Source organism: Peromyscus maniculatus, chromosome 11 (assembly GCF_049852395.1).
Source record: "Peromyscus maniculatus bairdii isolate BWxNUB_F1_BW_parent chromosome 11, HU_Pman_BW_mat_3.1, whole genome shotgun sequence".
Classification (NCBI taxonomy): domain Eukaryota; kingdom Metazoa; phylum Chordata; class Mammalia; order Rodentia; family Cricetidae; genus Peromyscus; species Peromyscus maniculatus.
Genome location: NC_134862.1, coordinates 20,229,143 through 20,253,306, shown reverse-complemented (window position 1 = coordinate 20,253,306; position 24,164 = coordinate 20,229,143). Strand labels below are relative to the sequence as shown.

At 39.5% G+C, this 24,164-nt stretch overlaps 1 protein-coding gene across 6 annotated transcripts in view; it reads left to right on the top strand.

Annotated features, from left to right (window-relative positions):
* The window catches only part of Pign (phosphatidylinositol glycan anchor biosynthesis class N), a 143,058-nt gene extending 119,642 nt beyond the window's left edge, over window positions 1-23,416 (top strand). For 3 of the 6 annotated variants that reach the window (XM_042257934.2, XM_006995017.4, XM_042257936.2), the window contains one exon: window positions 21,094-23,416. In XM_042257934.2, the coding sequence (XP_042113868.1) occupies window positions 21,094-21,217 (124 nt within the window). In that variant the 3' untranslated portion in view covers window positions 21,218-23,416. Of the gene's footprint in view, window positions 1-1,739; window positions 1,952-21,093 lie in introns of those variants that run through there. The other 3 variants (XM_076547192.1, XM_076547191.1, XM_076547193.1) reach the window with 1 other exon arrangement.
* The last annotated feature ends 748 nt before the right edge of the window (window positions 23,417-24,164 follow it).

Here is a 24,164-nt window from a genome sequence, read left to right as displayed (position 1 = left end):
AGAAAAAAGTTATGAATTTGTTTTTGTTTTATGTGTATGAGTGTTTTGCCTATATGTATGTCTATGCACCACTAGCATACCAGGTGCTGGAGGAGAACAGAAGAGTGCTTAGGATCCCCTAGAACTGGAGTTACAGATGGTTGTGAGCCACCATGTGGGTCCTGAGGAAAAAATTTTAAATAAATGATGAAAAGAAACATTGCCAAATTCATTTTATGGGGACATAGTTACCCTGATACCAAAACCACACAAAGATTCAACAAAGGAATTACACACCAATTTCTCTCATGAACATTGATGCAGAAATACCCAATAAAATACTTGCAAACTGAATCCAAAAACACATCAAAAAGATAATCCACCACAATCAAGTAGGATTCAACCCAAAGATGCAGGGATGGTTTAAGATACAAATGTCTGTCAATGTAATCCATCATATAAACAAACTGAAAGAAAAAAAAATCTCATTAGATGCTGAAAATGCCTTTGACAAAATCCAACACCCCTTCATGATAAAAGCCATAGATCAGGGATTCAAGAGACATACCTAAACATAATAAAGGCAATATACAGAATACCAATAGTCAATATCAAATTAAATGGAGAGAAATTCAAAGCAATTCCACTAAAGTCAGGAACAGGACAAGACTGTCCACTCTCTCCATATCTATTCAATACAGTATTTCAAATTCTAGCTAGAGCAATAAGACAACTAAAGTAGACCAAAGGGATATAAATTGGAAAGGAAGAGGTCAAAGTATCACTAATTGCAGGGGATATGATAGTATACATAAGCAATCAAAAAAAAAAATCTACCAGGGAACTCCTACAGTTGATAAACACCTTCAGTGAAGTGGCTGGATACAAGATTAAAAAATCAGTAGTCCTCCTATATACAAATGAGAAATGGGCTGAGAAAGAAATCAGGGAAGCAGCACACTTCTCAATATATATATATACAAATAATATATATTTGTATATACAAAATATACAAGATATACAAAAAATATCTTGGGTTAACCCTAACCAAGCAAGTGAATGACTTGTTTGACAAAAAACTAAGGTCTTTCAAGAAAGAAATCAAAGAAGATATCAGAAGATGGAAAGATCTCCCATACTCATGAATTCACATAATAAAAATGGCCATCTTACAAAAAGCAACCTACAGATTCAACTCAATCCCTATCAAAATTCCAACACAGAGAGTGACCTTGAAAGAATAATACTCAACTTCATATGGAAAAACAAAAGCCTAGGATAGCTAAAACAATCTTGTACAATAAAAGAATATAGGTATGGCCTTTGATTTCAAGCTCTACTACAGAGCTATAGTGATGAAACCCACACAGTTTTCATAAAACCATTGGTATAAAAACAGAGAGGGTGATCCATGGAATTTAATTGAAGACCCAGAAGTAAATCTACACATTCATGAACACATAATTTTTGATTTAAAAAAAAAAGAGCCAGAAATATACAATGGAAAAAAAGAAAACATCTTCAAGAAATGGTTCTTGTCTAATGATGTCAGTATGTAGAAGAATCCTTAGTCATCAGGAAATGCAGATCAAAATTGACTTTAAGATTCCATCTTGTACTTGTCAGAATCATTAAGATAAAAAACAAGTGCCATCTCATGCTGGAAAGGATATTGAGCAAAGGTAACACTCCTCCATTGCTGGTGGGAGTGCAAATTTGTACAGCCACTTTGGAAATAAATATGGCACTTTTTTTTTCAGAAAATTAAGACTTGATCTACCTCAAGACCCAGCTTTAGCACTCTTGGGCATATACCCAAAGAGAGCTCCATCCTACAACAAGGACACTTGCACAACTATATTTGTAACAGCTTTATTCAAAATAGCTAGAAACTGGAAACAACTTTGGTGTCTCTCAACCAAAGAATAAATGGATAAAATATGGAACATTTACACAATGGAGTATTAATCAGCTTTTTTTAAGTGACATCATTAAATTTGCAGGAAAATGGATGGAACTAGAAAAAAATCCTGAGTGAGTTAAGTCCCAGAAAGAGAAATTTGGTATGTACTCACTTATAAGTGAATATTAGCTATAAAGTAAAGGATAATCATGCTGAAATCCAGAGACCCAGAGAAGCTAAGTAACTAGAAGGGCTCAAGAGGGTACACATGGATCACTCTGGGAAGGAGAAATAGAATAGATATTGCAGATGGACTGGGGTGGTTGAGATTGAACAAGAAGGATCAGGACTGGGGTGGGGGGCTGTGGTGGAGGAGGAGAGTGCTGGGAGAGACAACTCGATGGGCATTTCAGAGGTGAGGTAGAAACCGGGTACAATGGAAACTCCCTGAAATCTATGAAGGTGAACTTTATGACGATTCCTAGTAATGGAGGATACAGAACCTAAACTGGCCATGTTTTGTGACCAGGCAAGGGTTCTAGTGGAGGGACTGGAACACAAACCCAGACACAAAATCTTTGACCTACAGTTTGTCTTTCCTGCAAGATACGTTGGGGTAAAGGTGGCGTAGAACTTATGGGAGCAGACAATCAATGAATCAGTGACTGGTCTAACGAGACCCATGCCATGAGGGGGGTCCATGCCTGATTCTGCTTTGAGGGCCAGGACCAAGAGGCTGGATAGTCCAGAGACCTAGTATAGAACCAAACATGACTGAAAAAAAAAAGTCAATGAACAGATTCCTAATGATATTCTGTTATATTATTAGACTGGAGCCTAGCATAATTGTCATCAGAGAGGCTTCATCCAGCATCTGGTAGGAACAGATGCAGAGACCCACAGCCCAACGTTGGGAGGAGCAAAGGGAATCCTATGGAAGAGGAAAAAGAACGATTATGGGAACCAGAGGGTTCAAGAGAACGCGGCCCACAAAATCAACTAAGCAGGGCTCATAGGGACTCACCGAGACTGAAGCGACAATCTAGGAGCCTGTGCTCTGACCTAGGTTCATCTGAGTATATGTTGTGATTATGTAGCTTGGTGTTCTTGTGGGACTCCTAACAGTCGCAGCAGGGGCATTTCTGACTCTTTTGCCTACGTTTGGAACCCTTTTCCTCCTACTGGGCTCCCTTCTTGCCTTAACATGATGGTTTGTACCTAGTCTTGTTATAACTAACTTGTTATGCCATGTTTGGTTGATATTCCTGGGAGGCTGCTCTTTTCTGAAGGAAAATGGAGGAGATTTGTGGCAAAGAGGAGGTGGGGGTGGCTGGGAGGAAAAGAGGGAGGGGAAACTATGGTCAGGATGTAATATATGAGAAGAATAAATAAATTTAAAAAATAATGAAAAAATAAGAAGAAAGGAAGGGAGCTGGGGAAGAGATGCCAGAATGGAGGAATAGCAAAAATGAATGAGATTAGGTTTTCTAAATGGAATTGTTCTTGGTGGATGCTACATTGTGAGTGTTTTGTTGATGATGCTCTTGTTGGGCAGCTGGAACATGAACTTTTCCCCTTGCATGTTGTACAGCAGCGGTGGTACTGCCTCAAGAGTAGTGTGTGACTGGTATAATGGCAAGCACTGTTTACACATCTTCATTTACATGTAAACTATTGCCAGGGAAAAGCTGGGTCCTGGGTGAGGAAACATGGCAAGATTCAGATCTGAAGCAGCAGACAATAAGGCCCACAATACAAAGTCTCATCATGCTGCTCATGTGTGAAATGTTGCCTTTCAGTTCAGGTTTTAACTATTTTTGTTTGAAGGTATGTTTGAAAAGCAATGATGTTTTCTGTCTTTCTGGTAACGTCATTAAACTCACTAGCAGTTTCCTCAGTGGGAACCAGAGTTATGTGAATTATATCTTAGGCTGTTTTGTTTTGGTGACAAGTTTTCTTGCTAAACTTCTGTGTGTTAAAATATAGCTGATATCCTCAGCCACTCCATGTCTGTTATTTACAGGGATATCCTCACTATTATGTGGCCTTATGAATGTTGAAATGCCGACATATTGCCAGAATTTAGACATGATTAGTATAGCAGCTCGCTAGTCTTGTGAACTTTGCTATTTGTGAAATTTGTCTATTAATTTTGTAAGTTAATAAAAAGTAATTGTTTCTTTAACAACAAAAATTGAAAGATACCAGACCACAACTATACCACTATTTTGGCATGTGCGCATATGACTTGACATCCTATTTCACAGATACTTGCTCAGCCACTGTCATGGTTGTTCTATTGACAATAGCTAGAAAGTGGAAACAACTTCAATGTTGAAACAGATGCATTAATAATAAAAATGTGCGGTACATATACACAATGAAATACTCATCTGTAATTATGAAATTTACAGATAAATACATGTAACTGGAAAACATATCTATAAACACTAAAGCCATATGATCTCTCCAATTTGCGGGTCTCAGTTTCAAATCTTTAGGTGTATATAACCTGTAGTAAACACGGGATCCAGAAAAGTAAAAAGGAACCTGGAGGGGTACCCAAAAGGATCTCTGGAGGCTAACATCATAGGACACAAGTGCTGTGAAATGGGAAATGTGGAAAACAGATGGGTGTGGGGAGGGGAAAGAGAGGGGGAGGGATAATAAAAATCATGTTCAAATGAAAACATTTTATACTTACTTTAAAATTGTGTGTGTGTGCGTGCGTGCGTGTGTGTGTGTGTGTGTGTGTGTGTGTGTGTGTGTGTGTGTTTAGTTTGAATGAAAGTATACTACTTGGGGTGGTAATGCCCCCTCAAAGAGCCATACACTGGTTATACACTATCTAACAAAAGCCCCAGTACAGGCAGGAGAAACCTTCCTTCAAGTTTTAGACGGATCCAGGAGACTTCCTAAGCATTATAGGCCATTGCTGTTGCCTTTAGTTTCTTAGAAATGCAAGATCCTATTGCTGAAAACACCACAAATTCAAATAAAAACTTAAAAAGCAAAATTAATTGGAACTGGCCATGAAATCCTCTTCATTAGGGATAAGCTCACAGTATCCAGTAATGCTCCACATGCTGCCAAGAGTGACAAGCAATCAAATATCTTACTTAGCTGTTAAGCTTGGGAACCACAAAAAATGACAAGCCAAGCAAAATATCACACATGGTGTATCAGTAGCACTTGATGCTTCGATAGAGAACCAGAGATTGATTCAAGACACATGTCAGCGGGCAGTTCACAACAACCTGTAACTTCAGCTTTACAGGACTGACTTCCTCTTCTGGTCTCCGTAGGCACCTACATGCAGCACACACATGCTGACACACAGACACAGACACAGAGAGAGAGAGAGAGAGAGAGAGAGAGAGAGAGAGAGAGAGAGAGAGAGAGAGACACTGACTTAAAAACATGAAAGAAAACTACTATCAACTATAAAATCAGAGCATTTTGATTTGCACTATGGATCTGTTGACTTATTTACTGTATGGCATTCTTTCATAAGACTTAACAGACATTTTACAAGAGAAATTATCAAAAAATGTTTACAGTGCATTATCAGAGACAATTCTAAAATTAAATGAGAACTCTGAAAAAAAAATACAGTATGGCCTACATAGGCATCTGAAGTCTGGGCTGTGCTGAGATCCTGTAACATCAGCTGATCCTTTAACAGGCATGTGACGAATACCCTGCTCCAGTCATAAAACTGGCTGACATACCTAATTTTGTATTTTGGTCTTTTGGTATTTACATTTTTATCTTCATTTATCCCAGGTCATAAACTTTACAGATTGTTGCCTTAAATGTAGCATAGAGAAAGTGCATTTTTTTAAACTAAAGAAAATATTTCTGTGAGGTAATTTTCATAATTACAGAACAAGTATTTATCATTTTAATATATTTTAGCACATGTTAAATATATAATGATTAGTCTCACAACATTTTCATAATATATATTTTGGTCATATTCACATCCCCATTGCCCTCTCTTAGCCCCTTCCACTCCCACTGACCCCTTCCTCTTCCCAGCTAGACTCCTTCTACGCTTGGACTTAGTTTGTGCTTGTCTGACTAGCTCTTATAACTTAAGTTAACCTGTTTCTCTTCATCTATGTTTTGCCTCTGGGCCTTTTACCTTCTCTTTTTCTGTATGTCCTATTTTCATGGCTTCTTCCATGTCTAGCTGACTGGTGGCTGCCTGGCTACCTGGCCCTGGGCATCTTCCTCTCTTTCTCCCTTATTCTCTCCTCTTTTATGATCCTAGATTCCTCCTATTTATTCTCTCTGGCTGGCAGCCCTGCCTATGCCTCTACTGCTTGGCTATTAGCCATTCAGCTTCTTATTAGACCAGTCAGGTGCCTTAGGCTGGCAAGGTGAAACAGCAACACATCTTTACATAATTAAATACAGCATTAAAAAAAAGTAACACCTTTACATAGTTAAAATAATATTCAACAGCATAAACAAATGGAGCATATCTTTGCCTAGTTAAAGTAATATTCCCCAACACCAGCCTACCTCCTATTTTATCTGACCCACAAAGTTGAGAAAGAAAAAGTATTTTTGTTTTGAGATAATAATTCATTTGCATGAGGTTATAAGAAACAATACAGAGAGATGCTGTCTACCCTCTGTGCATGTTCCCCTATGATGACTTCATGTAAAGCCAAAGTACAATTAAGATGTCATTGATGGTGTCAAGAGAGAACATTCCTGTCACATAAAGACCTTTGGGCCATACCCTTTCCCCTACTTCTAACCCCTCCTTCAGCTCTGGAAACCATTGATCTGTTTTCTAGTTCTATAGTTTGTTATTTCACAAATGTTCTGTAAATGGAATGAGTTGTTTCCACTCTATTCTCTGGTCAGGAATCCAGGTTCTTCTGTGGTTTGTTTTTTCTTATTGTTGAGTCATCCCCAGCTGATTAGTCATTCCCTTGCTGAAGGACATCATTATTTTCAATTTGGACTATTATGATGAGACTATCTGTAAGCATTCCTGTGAGCACAGCTTTTTACTCCCTTGTACAGGTGTGTGTGTGTGTGTGTGTGTGTGTGTGTGTGTGTGTGTGTGTGTGTGTGTGTATCTGTATGTGGGCAGTCATGACATATCACAGATGTAGAGGTCAGAGGACAACTTGTAGGAGTCAGTTCTGTCTTTCTACCATGTGGATGCCAAGAATGAACTCCAGTTGTCAGACTCATTGGCAAGTGCCTTTATCTGTTAAGCCATCTCCCCAGCCCCCAATTCAAATAAATATTTAAAATGTTTGTTGCAACTTGAATCTTGAGCTGGACATGGTGACACATCTCTAAAATCACAAGCAGGAAAATCATGAGGTCAGCCTGTGCTGAATAGAGAACTCTAGGAAAACTTGGGCTATATAATGAGATCTTGTTTTAGGAGATCAGAAGGGAGGAAAGCACATCTTTAGCCCATGGATTATGTGTAAGTATGTTATTTCCAAATAAGAGATTTTCCTGCTGTTACTCATACTTAGTTTGATTGTGTTCTAGTGGTCTGTGTTGTGCAATGTGTTAAAAAAGGAGGGTCTCTCCAGATGTAATTCAGGCTCTGTGGCAGCAGGGAGGAACAGTCTCTATGAACTGAACCCCTAACAGTCATATAACACAAAAGTTGTTTTTTTTGGGCAAAACAGGTTCCTCATACCAAAGCCCCTGATCTGATCTATACATTTTCTTAAGGAAAACATCACACCCCTGCAACCTGACTTCTTATTGTGTACTATTTGCAGCACTCAATATTGCAAGACACTCCAGGTGTTCCAGGACCTTTTTGTGAACCAAGTCATGCAAATATTAAAGCACCTTCAGAAAAAAAAACTCTAAAGATAACAGAAAACAATCATTGTTTTCTACAGTGATTTCTTCACAATCAAAGTACTTCTAGAAAACAACTATTCATCCTGAAGTTTACCCTAGATACAGTGAAAACAGCTGTTTCATTCTAATGTTTACCCTAGATACAATGATTCTACTAATTTTTCCTCTACAGGGTTGTGGTTAGAAATGATCGGTATGATTTCAGTTTTTACAAACTTAAGGTTGGTGTTGTGACAAGATACGGTATATCTAGCAAATATGAGCAATAAAGACAACCACATTCTGCTGCTCTTGAGGCTAGAGTTCTGTGGCTAACTGTAAGATGCTGTTGGTTGATGGTATTTTTGACTTCTGTATCTCTCTTGACGGTATTGTGTTTTCCCCACAAATATTGAGAAAGTGGTGTCTTTGTTCCCCGGTATTAAAATTGCCACTCTTTTCTTTTGTTAATGTTTACATAATATACAGTTTGAGCACTCCTGATTCCCAGATCCAGAATGTTCCAAAAGCTAAACTTTTTGAGCACTAGCATCATGGAAAATTCCATCTTTGGCAGCATAGGACAGGTTGCAGTCAAAACAGGCACACTGAAAATACTGTGTAAAAGTCATCTCCAGGCTTTGTGTATATGTATCAAATGAATTCCGTGGTTAGAATTAGATCCCATCCTTAAGATAGCTCATTATATTTGTGCAAGGGACACGGCCTGCATCTTCTCCATCTTGCTACTTTTTGCCTGCTTGTCATTGTAATTGCGGTGTCTCATGAATAGCATATGTTTTAGTAATGTTATCACCTGTCTCAACCATGTATTTAGGTTATCTTTAATGTGATTAACAACAGCTATCGCTTTAGTTTGTTGTGTTATTTTTTGCTGCTGTTCTGTTCTGTGTCTCTTATGTTTTGTTTGAACATTTTCTACCATTCCATTTTCACTTGTCTGCAGTGTTTTTATTGTATCTCTGTCTGGCTTTTTTAGTCATTGGTTGCTCAAAGTGTATTATATATGCACAACTCACAGTCTGGCAGTGCCATTTTACCAGTTTGCATCCTTCTACATCTTGCTACCACTCCTGATTTATAATGTAACAGTCGTAAACTTTTCTACTTGCATTTGAAACCACACCAGAGCTATCCTTTTGTTTCAGCTGTCAGATATAACTTAGAAAATTCAAGAGGGAAAGGCACATATTTAGCTTCTGCCATCAACTCAACACAGCTGGGAAGAAGGGTCCTCAGGTGAGGAATTGTGTCCATTGAATTGGCCCAAGGTCATGTTATTGGGGCAGTTTAATTGCTAGTTTGTATAGGAAGAACTGCCAACTGTAGGTGGTGCCATCTGTAGATATGTAGGCCTGGGTTTGGTAAGAAATGTAGCTGAGCAAGCCAGTAAGCAGCATTTCTCCATGGTCTATGATCTAGTACCTGTCCCTTGATGGTGGACTGTAAGCTTTAAGCTGAAATAAACCCTTCCCTCCCTGGGTTAGTTTTGTTCAGTTATTAGGGTTCTCTAGAAGACTCACACCACTAGGAATACATATGTCCATTGGTTAAGGCAGATAAGACAGTTCTTCAGCGAGGCTTCTTACTCAGGTGGTTCTGATCTGTGGCCAGTTGACCTTAAACTTAACTGTAATGGGCACAGTAATGGAGAAGCAAACTAGGACAGCAAGCCTAATGTATTTATTCATACTTTTGCCTACAAAGTTCATCCTTCATAATTTCAGCACATTGCTTTTATTTCATTTTCATTATATCTGAAGATCCTCCTTGAGACATTCTTTTAGTGTGGGTCTGAGGCATTAAATTCTTTGTTTTGTTGTTGTTGTTGTTGTTGTCACCTGAGGATATCTGGATTTTTTTTTCATCAAGGGAAAGGTTTATTTTCATTGAATGTTGGGTATGTTTTCTTTTTTCCCAACAGCATTTCATAAGGGTGTGCCTTTCTGGCTTCCAGGTTTTCTTATGAGGTGTGCTTTTATTCAAATAGTTTTTTCCATACTGACAAGGTATGATTTTTTTCAGCTGTTTTCAAATTCAGTTTGTTTTCAAATATTTATTGTGAGTCTGTGTAAATCATTTTGAGTTTATACTGCATCAAGTTGGCTCACTTTTGCAGTCTATTAGACAAATGTCTTTGGCAACAGAACTTCCCACCTACTTTTCCTATTAGTATTTTGTTTTTCTCTCTTCTTTTTCCTTCTGCAACTCCAAAGACATAAATGTTAGCTCTCTTATCCTAGTTCCCAGATCTTTTGGGGAATGGGCTTTGTTGTGTGTGTTTGTGGGTGGAGTGTTATACTTTCTATGTCTTTTATCCTTATCTTTGGAGTTGGTTTGTTTGTTTTGTTTTACTTCCCCCTCCTTTCCACTATCAAGCCCATCTGCTGAATTTCTATGTTGGTTATTTTATCTTCTGGGTCTAAAATTTCAGTTCTTATGTCTTCCTTTTCCTTGGTGAGAATATCACATTCCTAGCCCTTTTTAGAATCCTCTGAGCTGCCCCACCATCCCCTTTCAGTCTACTCTGACACCATGGGGTGGAAGGCACAGGGAGGATGGATGACATTGAGTGCCCATTCCAAATTGGTGAGACTAGAAGTCTAGATAACCAACTTGCCCTTTGCTGGAACAGATAGGGGTATGACTACCAGGTTTTGTGTAGTGTCTGATAAAGCAGAATCGTTAGTGTTATGCCCAGATCACAGGGACCCCCAAAAGACCACAATGGAGACTGAATCCCATATGTAAAAGCAAAGAGCCTTTATTCACGCTCGAGCTTGGTCTCTGTCCAATGCATCAGTGAGAGTAGAGAGCCCTGAGCCCAAGTGGGGTAGGGTTTTTATCATAGTAGAGCACTTCCAGGGTTCAGGACCCTGATTGGCTGATTTTTGTTTGGGCGTATCAGCAAAAAGGAGAAATAGTTGTGTGCTAGGCTTATGGAAATCTGGCCATCTTATATAACTTAATCTAATGGTTGGAATGTTTGGGATGTCAGGTACTTCCCCATCCCTAGCCCATTCCTGGTTGGATCCCTGGGTGGTGTCAGCTTATGGCTTTTCCTTGATCCTGGTGTTGCCTTCCAATAAGTCTGTCACAGCAGCTTTTGTCTGAGCCTCTAAACATGTCATCACAGCTGTGTGATCAAGCTGTTTTGAGCTCCCCACATTTCCCCCTTCACAAGTATCAGTAACAGGACTCAATCATGACTCCTATCTGTCCAGGATTCCAAGTGTATTGGGACCTAAGAACCATTGACTAACAGATCTTTCTAGGGCAGTATCATCTGTATCTATTGCCATTCTTAAGGCCCTGTAGTTCTGATTTTTGAGTAATTTCTTAAGGCCATATAATACCTCTCTGGTTCTGCAGAAAGAAGGCCAAGTGTCTTATCTTATTGCAGAACCATTTTAATTAATAAATTCATCAATTGACAACTCTGAACCTATTTTTCTGGTATGTCACTGGACATTATAGTTAGCCATTTTGCCCCCTATGCCAGGGAGTTTCCTTTTGATCTAGCATTTTAACCTATTTTGGGCAGGGATCATGGGACAATGTAGTCTCTTCTGGAACTGCTTAGAGCTGACACTGGGGCATTGTTGTCCGGGCCCAAGAAGGCTGAAAGGCTAGTCAAAGGCTGGGCAATGGGGCATTTGTCAGAAGCATGTGGTTATCTGACACAGCTGTAGAGACAGCAAACAGTCAACATCAGCTGGGCTGGTCCATATCAGCATTTAGCAAGTCCAGAGTTCATAGTGGTTTGGAGCAAGTCAGCAACTGAAGCTTGAATATATCTGCCAGGCAAGTGGAAACCTGTTGAGACTAGTTCAAACTAGGAACAAAAGTTAAAATTTATGAACTTACTTGAAATTTTAGGCCCTAGTCTTAGTAATTGGGAAGGGCCAAAGTCCCAAGACCAGGAGAAAGAAAAATGCCATCCTTACAAATAAGCTGTACTTATCTGGAGTACTTTTAGGAATAAGCTGTACTTATCTTGAGTACATTTAGGAATAAGTTGTACTTATTTGGATTCCTTTTGACTTCTGTTAAGTGGATCTAAGTTTTAGGACTCTTTTAATCCTTTGAGCCCTCTATGAATTATCTTACAAAATAAGATAAAAATTTTAGATACATTAGTATTATCAACCCATACTAAAATCGGTATTGTAGACCAAGCAGGTAATGGGTATCTGTAAAACAGCAGAAGTGGACTCATACCTTTGAGTCCTAGCAAAAGCTAAAGATTTGGATTAAAAACATGTACATTTTCCTTCTGTCCAGAGAGCCAGGTATAGATTGGACAGAGATTTCTTTGGCTTGATGAGAAGTACTTTTAAGTTTATATTTAGATGACAACCAAAATAAATCTAAAATGTTGAGCTTGTGACTGAACAGTAAGTAGTCACTGCTCTACCAGCTTATCAGAATTCTGTTAAATGTTAAGCTCTGAAGTTTTATAGAAGGGGAAGGCAATCTGAAACATTTTTCATAATCTAAATCTTTTTAACTTGTATTTATATATCTTAAATCATTTTTAGACCCTCAAAACTTGGATATACATTCATATCCTCAGGTCTTTTTTCAGACCCTTATTTAAACCTTTACAACTTATTTAAAATTTCATATCTTAGAACATTTCCTTAAAAATGAGCTAACAAGCTGGCTATAGCCTTTCAGAAGGATCTAGTTATCTGATGCTGTCCAGCTGACAAAGTTATAGCTAGCCTAGCTGTCAGTACTTTCAGAGATCTGAGAAGGATTATTTATACCTGAGTGCAGACCAAGCAGCTTCCAAATCTATGAAAAATGACAGAGGAAATCCATACACAGTTAGCTATACTCAGGCCTCCAAGGTGTTTGAGGCAGAAGTATCAGAACAGCATCAATCTTTGTCCACCATGTCCATATGGGGAGAGTTTTTCCTGTGAAAGAGAGACATAGTTAAGATTGATCTTACTTTATCTAGGAAAAATGGGTGCAATCAATTCTTCAGTGTCCTGCTGCTTGTCCACAGTCTGGACCAGGTCCTGGTGTCAGGTCTTTCATTGAGGAATCTCATCCAGTGGTCAACCTAGTCATAATTCAGATGGAGTGTGGGGGACCAGCCCCCACATTTATTTATCCCAGGGACTCTTGAAGAATGAGGGATAAGAGACTTAATTAGAAATGAAGAGGGGAGAGGAAAAGAAAGAAAATACAGGATAGACTTGGGAGTGCCTGGATCCTAATCCATCAGTCCTTGACTATATATGCCCTAGGTTATTTAAAGGAATGCCAAGGGGTGGAGCAAAAGACCTCCCCCCAGCACAGTCAAGTGCAGACCATCTCAGACACCTGCACTCAGGCCCATGGCCCAATCAGCCTCACTTTGCAGACCTGCTGGGTAAAGCCACTAGGAAACCTGAAAATGGGTTCCCACAGGTCCCCCCCTCTTAATGTATAAGAAACAACTCCCCATTAAGATTTTACAACAATCTCCATAGCTGTCACACCTCCCAGTATTTGAGTAGAGGATGATAAAGATAGCATTTCTTTTTTGGAATGTGTCTAAGGTGACTACAGCAGTCTAAGCTGCATCCGGTCCTTTCTAAACCAAAAAACTCTTGATGCAAGTGCATCAGACTTAAAGACTCCCTTAGCTTCATCATTAACATCAACAGGTTAACATGATTATAGCATAAATATTGCTATACATAGTTACAATTCTCTCAATCTTACATCGTAAAGCAAACTCTTAAGAGAATCATTTGAATTTTTTGCTAACAAAACATAGGATAAACTTCTGATGTATTCACATCAAACTTAACTATTTCCTTGACTTCACCAAACTATGGTTCATGAATATCAATAGGTTAACATAATAATTCTAACATGAACATTACTATACACCATTATAATTCCTACAAACATACATTCAACCTTAATTCATTCATAACGCCCCCTTTTCTTCATAAGTTTTTAAACAAAATCTCAAACTTAGTTAGAAGAAAACCCAAACTTCTCTATTTAAACAATTCCATTTGTAACACAAAACCAGTTCCATAAAACAATTCCATTTTTAACACAAAACAATTCATGAATCACCAGTTAATAAAACATATATGTATACACAAAACTGCATGTTGAGCCTAGGTAGAAAAAATAAATTTCTCCATTTAAATAGTTCCATTTTTAACACAAATAATTCCATAAAACAGTTCCTAGGTCATCACCATAAGTAAATATAAAATTGTTCCATTGCAATGAAATCACTACTGTTCATTTAATTTCTTAAGTCCCCAAATTCAAATAATAAATTCTGGTACCAGCCTTCCAAATATGGAGAAACCTATAACCAAAACCTTTTTGTAGTTTAACCTCCTTTTTTTTTTTTTTTTTAAGTTCAAAAAGTTCAAGTAAATTCTGGTATTGGATTTCCACTTCCAAATTTGAAGAAATGTTTTGCAACCAAAACTTTTTGCAGTTAACAACTTTACTTCAAACAAGTATCTCTTCAACTTTCATTCTCAGGCCAAAGACATTTTTAGTTACAGTAGCATTTTAAACTGCAACATTTTTGCTGCTAGCTCAGGTTTTTCTGTGCTGCATTGATGTTCACTGGTCTCAGCTGCAGATGCCTGGCTGTGGCCATTGTGCTGGCTCTGGCATCTACAATTCTTAGTGGCTTCTGGAGCTTCTGAAACCACTCAGACTGCCAGCTTGCAGTCTGCTATGGACGATGTTTTGTGCATCCCATGTTTGCACAGACTCACATGAATGCATAGAATCACATTCAACATTTACACTTGTTTATACTTCTTATAAGTTCATATTCTTAAGGAAACTATAGGCCTACCTTAGCACATATATTTCTTATATTCATACAAGCTTATATTCTTAAAGAAATTCTATAGGACTACCTTAGCAAATATAGTGCAGAACATCCCTAACCATTTTTCCTTATAATGCTGCAGCCATGACTGTTCCTTGATTGTATGATGGTCCTATATTGGAACAAAGTAGAATATAGTCAGAGATGTTTCCCTTCTTTCTAAAAGGGCATATCATGACCTAGCATGCTGCATTGGCATTTTCATATGCAAGTTGTTTTATAAGTAAATGTCCAGGTTCTGAATCGCTTGCTGTTTGAATTAATCTGGAAACAAAATCTTGAAATAACTCATAGGCCCTTGGCTTATCTTAGAGAGATCCTCAGTTTGTCTTCCTGATGACAGAAGCGCATTCTAAGCTCTTTTGGCAGCAGCATTAACCTGAGCATACACCACTATATCAAAATTTAACTGTTGACCTGTCTCCTGATAAGGGCCTTTTCTAGCGAGCATATCAAAGGTGATGGGAATCTATTGTGCCTGATTTATTTTGGCTTTGGCTTGACACTGTTCCGCAAACTCACTTCCACAGCAGACAGTCACTGCTGGATAGGCATGCTTGAGCCATTTGTTTCTAATCGCCCAGGGTCAAAACTTCTAAAGCAAGGCTTTCTAACAATGCTGTTGTGAAATGAGCAGTTGGGCCATATTGACTACATGCTGTTTTTAACTCCTTAAGATGTTTGAAAGATGTTGGAGCATGCATTCTTGTACTATTACCCTGGAGAGGGAACATTTGAACTCCTTGAATTTCTTCCCCCTTACTAGCAGCTTCCCCAAGGCTAGCTTAAAGAGGAGATGCAGTGTTAACAGAGAGGGTTCATATTGCTTTAGAGGATCTTTGCACTAGGGTAATTACAGGTGGCTTTTCCATTCTAAAAGATGCCTCCCCAGGTGAGTCTAATTCCACCCCTCTAGAGGGAAGAGAAGAGACTTGAGTTTCAATTTTTTGAGTGAGAGAAGTTACTAGGTTTTTCAAGCTTTTCAGTTCCTCCCTTGTCTTATCCCAAGACTTTCTGTTCCTTAAACTTAGCTTCATGGCCAAGAGAAAACGGACTCTGTTTAAATAGTGTTGTACAAGGGTTTTCAGGTTCTGCTGGTGGAAAAACAGGTTTTGTCTCAGCCTCATCTGCCTTAGGCAAAGGTCCCTCTTGCTTTTCAAGGTTTGGATCTAAATTGTTCCAAATCAATGCTCAAGGCCAAGGGCTTCCACGGGAATTTTTTCAGGTTGGTATTCTCCTTAATATTTTTGTATTTCAACTCCAATTCTCCCACAGAAATCTTCATTCAGCTTTCCATAATCAGAAAACCAAGGACACAATTTCTCTACAAACTTTAAGAACCTCTGTACTTGTAGTTCCACCGTAATGCCTTGGTTTTTTAACCTTTCTACAAGTGACTCTTCAAAGATTTGCTTCCTATTTTCATGCTCCATTTTGATCAAGAGATCTTTTTTTTTTCTTAGAGCGAATCACACGTCATTTCCCATACTGATATCTCCAGGTGATTCTTATTTTTTTGTCTTTACAGAAAGAGAAACTGAGAAAGAAAATTTTGAAATTTTTAGTTTTTTAGAGAGAGATTTTAACGAAGTTTTTCCCAAGAAAAGCTTTAGTTTGAGAAAGATCAAGTTTTTTTCAAGAGAGAGAAAGACCATCAAGTTCATTCCCAAAACTGCTGAACTTTGGCTTATTACACCTGCATTTTGCTACAGGGAGAATTACTTCCTTCTGCTGCTTGGACTTAGTATTTTAGCTGTCCCCAGGCCAAAAGCTTCCATAGGAATCTTTTTTCTTCCTGATAAGCTCAAAGAAGAGCTTTTTTCTAGTCTGCGTTCATAGCCCCAAAATTAGAAGATTGAAGACTTAGTTTCTCTGTTAGTTGCCATCTTATCCTAAGTAAATTTTTTGTTGTTGTTGTTTTTGTTTTTGTTTTTCGAGACAGGGTTTCTCTATGTAGCTTTGCACCTTTCCTGGAACTCACTTGGTAGCCCAAGCTGGCCTCGAACTCACAGAGATCCGCCTGCCTCTGCCTCCCAAGTGCTGGGATTAAAGGCGTGTGCCACCACCGCCCAGCCTAAGTAAATTTTTTCTACACTACCTTCTTCTAAGTTTTTCCTGCACTATATTTCTACACTCTACCTTCCTAGTTTTTCAAAGATAGAAATTAAGAGACCGAAAGATAGAAATCTTGATAGAGAAGATTCTACGCTGCAGCCCCAGACATCCTTCCAGTCTGTTTTTTCCTTTTCTCCTGAGGATAAAATAATGTTGCCTTCATTTTTCTATTCCTTATTAGCATGCCTATACTCACAATACCCCCTCAATCCTTTTGCCAAGTCCTAGGGTTATTTTTTTTTTCCTTTGTCTTTTTCTTTGTCTTTGTCCCTGTTAAGGCACCATCTGTGGGGGACCAGCCCCCACATTTTTATTACCCCAGGGACTCTTGAGGAATGAGGGATGAGACTTAGTTAGAAATGAAGAGGGGGAGAGGAAAAGAGAGAAAATATAGGATGGACTTGGGAGGGCCTGGATCCTAATCCATCAGACCTCGACTATATATGCCCTAGGTTATTTAAAGGAATGCCAAGGGGTGGAGCAAAAGACCTCTCCCCAGCACAGCAAAGTGCAGACCATCTCAGACACCTGCACTCAGGCCCATGGCCCAATCAGCCTCACTTTGCAGACCTGCTGGGTAAAGCCACTAGGAAACCTGAAAATGGGTTCCCACAATGGAAACATTGTGGTGCCCCCTAATCTTGGAGACTTTGGGTCACTGATAGGATCTGGGAGTCTCTGTCTGATATAAAAAGCTGTTTAATCAATATTTTAAATGTCATATTCTACAGATGTCTGCAATATTTGTGGGCTGTCCAGGTATGCCTGAATAGACAAACTTTGTTTCTATTTATTTGTTTTACACTCAACCCTGAAACATATGCATGGGACTAAGAAAAGTTTATCCCTGTAATTTATTACTTAAGTACTTAGCATGACTACAATTAAAGAACTCGATTATTTATAAGCTGACTGACTATTTACTTGTGTTCTAAACAGTCTACAATAAGTTGGCAGCTTTCATAATACTAGGACTTCATGTGCTATTCCTTTTAGCCTTAAAAACAATGATTTTGAATTGAAGCTCTTCTAGTATCAAATATGGGTTCAGTAAAGGAACCAAAACAGCATAGCCATTCTGTGGATAAAAACAGAACAAATTTGTGCCAAGCTGTTACACTGTCTCCTGGGCAGGCAAGGAAATGACAAGGGACAGATCCCAGGGTAAAATGGGAACAGGAGAAAGGGGTGAGTTGAGGCGTGGCCCATGAGCAGGGACTGAGACAGCCTAGGGGCTGGCATTGTCCTTGACAAGTTATAAGGCATCACAGCCGTATGTTAATGCAATGGCCATAAGTTCCTTTTGCCAGAGATAAGGGGGCTGACTCCCTTTTTAGCAAGCAGGTACTTTGTTCAAGCTGCTGGTTCTCAAATATCCCAATGCTTTGACCTTTCAATATAGTTCCCCCATGTTGTGGTGACCTCCCATTACAAAAACTTTCCCGTTACTATTTCATAACTGCAGTTTTGCCAGTGGTATGAATCAACACAAATATCTGACTTGCAGGTGGTCCTAGGCTACCCCTGTAAAAAGGTTTTCAACCCCCAAAGGATCCAGACTTATGGATTTAGAAGCTGTTCCAAGCTCTTTGCCAGACTGCTTAGGTCATTCTCTTGCTGCATCACAAGAAATGAATATCTCAGTTTCTGGTTAGTATTTGGTGCTTATGTCTGTGACCCTAATTTTTAGCCATTTAAGTCCAAATATTAGCAATATAGAACATTTTATAAACTTAAAATGTTCAATAGACTTATAAATTTAAATATTTTAAAAACTGTTCTTAAAAATCTTTAAAATCGCCCAAATGTCTTCCTGCAATATCAGAAATAAAGTACCCCTTTTACTTTAAGAGAGAGAAAACATGGCATATCCACAGTCTGTATAAGGCAAAACCAAGCTCCAGTAAGAATCCAAAGTTCAATATCCAGGATTCATTCATAATCTTTTTGGTTCTTTTATTTAGAGGCTTGGATCATTTCTTTGGCCCCACCCTTGGCAACATATTCATAGCCTGCCTTCTAGATCTCAGCCTGTTCCATATCATTGTGGCTGGTGCTTCTGGTGACTGTCACCTGGCACTATCATTTCCAAAACTGTTAAGGTCTACCATTGCAACTGGATGAAGAATGTAAAACATTCAAGTCTGTTGTTAAAGTTAAGTAGCTGAGTGTTAACTGTTAGATATTGAAAACAAGTCAGTTGCTGATATTCACAGATTAGCTTGGGTAGTGCTGTACTAGAGTCATTGTGTGGAGCTTCTGCTTTACTCTAAGCCTGGCAGGGTTTCTTTCGTATGTGTGACTTGGTCATCAAACCTTGTTCTATATAAACTATAATTTTTGTGTTTAAAAAGATAAATTTGGATCACTAGGTGAATTGCTTACAGTTTGATCCATAACACCCACCTTAAAAAAAAAAAAAAAAGCCAGGCATGGTGGCATGCATAGCTGTAATCCCAGATCTAAGGAGGAGGAAACAAGAAAGACTGTGGGGTTTACTGGTCAGACAGCCCAGGTGAATTGGGAGTCCTAGGTCCCGTGAGAGAGGATGTAAAAAAAAAAAAAAAAAAAAGGTGGCTAGGCTTGTAAGGAACGATACTGAAATTGACTTCTGGTCACTGCATGCATACACACAGACACCAGAGTGGGGGCAGAATTGAGTGTTCTGATGCATGAGGATTTGCTGTGGATATTGCTCTATATAAATAAAACACTGATGGCCAGTGACCAGGCAGGAAGTAGGTTGCCAGGCAGGAAGTAGGTGGGACAAGGAGAGAGGAGAATGCTGGGAAGCGGAAGGCTGAGGAGGGAGACACTGCAGCCTCCGCCAGGACAAGCAGCATGTAAAGACGCCGGTAAGCCACCAGCCACGTGGCAAGGTATAGATTTATAGAAATGGGTTAATTTAAGATATAAGAACAATTAGCAAGAAGCCTGCCATGGCCATACAGTTTATAAGTGATATAAGCGTCTGAGTGATTATTTTATAAGTGGATTGTGGGACTGCGGGGTTTGGTGGAGCCTGGAGAGAAGCCCTCCAACAACAAGGATTGAACAATGTTAGTTGAGTCTGTTAATCTTTGGTCTTTTGCCAAAACTCTGGGAGATGGTATCTTCAGTTGTGAGGTTCATATAGTGAGGAATCCTTTTACTCAATGAATTTGACTTTGAATAACATTTTTTCTTTCTTAGTGGCTAGGAGTTTTGTCAGAGTACTTCAGATATGGGGAATCTGTGGATAAAATACAGTCCAAAAATTGGAGAGAGAAAATTATTTGTCTAAAAGCACATGAAAGCAGTTTCTCTGGTGGCAAAGCATGAGCACTAGTGATGTGTGTCAAAGGCATCTTTGTGATGTACTGTCTTTGCCAGCACCTCCAAGCACTGTGTTCTTCACTATTTCAGTAGGATTGTTATTAGGGTTTTAAAATAATATATAATTAATATGCATTTTAATTTATTGCCAATGTAGCACATATATTAGTCATACATTTCTCGTTAACTAGTGCTTTTTTTTATAGTATTATGTGTTTGTTTGTGGGCTGGGGCAGTATACTCACATGTGGAAGCCTGAGGTCAACATGGGGTGTCTTCCTCTATTGCTCTCCACTTTAGCCTTTGAGAATGAGAAAAATAAAAATAAAAAAAGGAAGGGCATGACTGCTCCTAGGTATGGCGGAGGAAGAGATTTACTGTAGATAAAAGGGAGAGCATAGCCAGAGGCAGAAATTTGAGAGAGTCCAGAGTGAACATGACAATGGCAGGACATGTGAGGAGAGGAGAGAGGGGAGAGCGAGGAGATCAGGAGAGTAAAGGGTAGACAAAGGGGCCAGGTAACCAAGATGCCTGGGTCATGTAAGAAAGAGCCTCTGGGGGAAGGGCAGTGCAGCTGCTGGGCTGGAGAGTTCAGGGTAGAGGTTGGGGTATGCCAGCCGTACCCTGTAATAGTTAGGAACTGAGGGATGCTGGGAGAACCTGGTGGGGTATGTTGAATAGGCACCCCAATTAGACATTTACTCAGGATTTGAGACCTATCACTGAGGTTTATCAATTAGCTGGACTGGCTGGACTGCTGAAACCTGGGATGCCCCAGTCTTCACTCCCATCACTGGGACTGCAGTCACATCTGGCTTTCTACATGGGTGCTGGAGATTTGAACTCAGGCCCTCGTGTTTGCTGGGAAGCACTTAATCCACTGAGCCACCTCCCTACCTCCTGGTGTCTATTTTTTAAACCAGTGGTACCTTTTCCTAATTCTATGCATTTTTTTTTGTAATTCCGTGTTTTGTACATCCATTTAAAAGTTTCTCAGATTAAAAAGTGTACGAATCTTGTGCTTTTTCTCATAAGTTCTCTCCTTTTGCAGCATCAGCCACTATGTGATTGTCATGTCCATGACCATCTTTCTGGTATTTCTTAATGGCCTGGTACAACTGCTCACAACAAAGAAACTCCAGCTGTGTGGCAAACCCAAAAGGCATCTCCTGTGATGTTGGTAAAGCTATCAGTGAGCGTCTGCATCCTGATTCTCCTGAAAGAAAAATCCAACCAGCGATTCAAGAAAATGGATGTTGGACCAGAGAGATGGCTCGGTAGATAAAGTGCGTGCTGCACATGGCTGACGACTTGAATCTGATCCCTGGGAACCTGATCCACGGTGGAAGGAGAATAGACTCCCAGAAGTCATCCTTCGGTCTCCGTGCGCGCACACACACACACACACACACACACACACACCACATACATGACAGCACTGCATTTACAAAAGAAGATGGATGCTAATACCTATTCTCCTTTAGAGAATGTTTCATCTGGAATTCTGGATTTACAGGTGGTCTGACATAATGGAGCTTCCTTTTTCTTTCAGTTAATGCATAGAATAACAGGTTTCTTTATGACATTTCCAAGGAGCTTCTTTTCTCTTTAGGTTTTGCAGGCTTGAAATAATGATTGTGTCTTAGAACAGAGGGAAGCATCCTTCGTTTTCATTTGATCTGGCAGCTTTTTTCCAGCAATGTTTGAGAGCACCTGCCACCCTTTGATCCCACAGTGCAGCTTCATGGACACCCAAAGGAGCTCGTGCCCCTGTAGGGACGGTACTGACACTGTGGAGTCACGGAATGGAAACCACCAGTTCCAACATAAACATCTGTCAGCCCCAGCACTGCGACTGCGTTTGTAGTAGCCGCAGTTTCTTGAGCCTGTGATGAGTAAGACAGGTGAGGGCGCAGTCTGAGATTTACTGAACCTCAGTGGAAAGATCTCTGCCCAGCTTTGCCATTCCTGTGTCCTCAGTATTTTGGCTTGTGCCTCTCTGCTGCTTCCAGGGTTCTCATAGCCAGGCAGCTAGAAGATGCTTCCGCCTTTGCCTTTTGTCCATTTCTGGGCCATCTTTGAATTTCTGGGGACTTTGACTTTCTTGGTTGTTGTTTCACTATCATTCCCCAAATCAAAGGCTATCATTTCTTGACAGTATCGTAAAGATTCAAATTAAAATTGCTACTCTTTTGGTCTTGATATTTTAACTAGACCAAAGGCCTGCAGCGATCTCACTAGATTTAGCTTTCCCTTTGTATATTCCAATGAATGAGGTGAGAATAATTTTTATTTGGGTTGGCCATACAGTGACCTATATAGTGTAGAGTTGCCTATAGAATGCTGTTAAGTGCTTGGCTCAGATTTTGCTGGTATGTATCCCATTTTAAAAAACAATTGCCTTTGATTTAAGTTATGTTATTACTAGTCTGCATTAATGACCAGAAAGCTCATTATAAATTACTAAGTTTTTCAAATTGGCAGGTGAGCAAACACAATCTAGAAGAGTAAGCTCAGCTGAGCAAAAAATACTTTAATTTCTACTTATGATATTCATAATTTATTTTTGATAATGCCTCCTGATATGGCAATGAACACATTGGACTGTATTGAGAGAAAAGTGCTGGTCCTAATCCAGGCCTCAGCATCACTGTGGAATAGTCTTGGTGATGGCTAAGGAGCTGCTGCAGCAGTGCCAACCCTGGCAGAGCAAGACCTGCCTTCCTAGACCCTCAGGTAACTTCCATCCACTATGCAAACACTTACACAAACCTTCTTCTACCGAGGAATTAATACATTTTTTTGTGTGTGCACACATGCATGCATGTGTTGATCCCCAAAGCTGTAGTTACAGGTTGTAAGATGCCTGACTTGGGTGCTGAGAACTGAACTCAGGTCCTTTGCATGAATAGTATTTTTTTAAGTACTGAGATAATCTCTTCCAACTCCAGAGTTAATATTTTTATAGCGGTATTGTAAAAGGTGCTTCCTGTCTTATGTTTCTTTTACATTTTATTCTCTAAAGTAATACTTTCCTCTGGGTTGGTAAGTTTATAGAAGGCAGTGCTTCTGCAGCTACAGCTGTTTCTGCTGCATTGTTGAAATTAGGAAAAGCTTTAAGAAGGTGTGCATAAACTGGGCATGGTGGCAGATATCTAATTCTAGCACTAGGAGATATAGGGAGGAGATCATGAGTTCAAGGCCATAGAAAGTCAGACAACCAGCCTGTTGAAAAGAATTAAAGTTGGCATCTCAAGTTGAAAAAAAATTAAAATATTGAATGATAAGAAAAACATACTATATTACATGAATCATGAATAAATCTTAGATACTAACTAATAGTCATAATTTACCAATAAAATCTTTGTATTATTTTACTGTTTATTATATAAAGTCTTAGAACACAAAATGCTTTCTTACATTTTAGAAAAATTATAGTACAAAATGGGTGTGGTGACATAGGCCTCTCTGTAATCCCAGTGTTTAGGAAGCTGAGGAGGAAGATCACATGTTCAAGGCCAGCTTAGGCCACAGAGCAAGCCCAGGGCAGCATGCATTATGTGAGACCCTGTGTTAGGAAACAATGAAGTAGTAGTAGGGGACGTTTTAGTATGAATGGCAGTCAGTGAAGAATGATGTAACCCAATTGTCAGTGACAGTGTGGCTTCTCATGAAAACCTCACTCAAGACTTCAGGCTACTCACACATCAGGTCTCCTCTCTGCTACCACCTGCACTTTTGCATACTGTCAGCAGTAAAGAGTTCCTTGGTTCCTCCTTTTGAAGCTAGTTTCTGATACTGCTAGTTCAGGGGGTAGTGGAGGGTTGCCCAGTCCTGCCTCTAGAGACAGGCAGCAGCTGTGTCCCCTCCTCGTGGGAGCCATGTGAGTTCCATATACCCTTCGATGCCATCTCATCAGGAGCCTGGAGAGAAGGAACCAACTCAGTAATAGGGAGACCACATCCCACTAGTGTTTAGGGGCCCTTTAAGAGACCAGGGGTAGCCTGGTTGACAGTGCTCCTTTCCTCAATAGGTTTTTTTTTTTTAATGCCAGCAGTGTGCTTGTCCTCTCTAAATTCTTCGAAGTCATTATGCTTATTGTACTGCATTCTTTCAGTACAC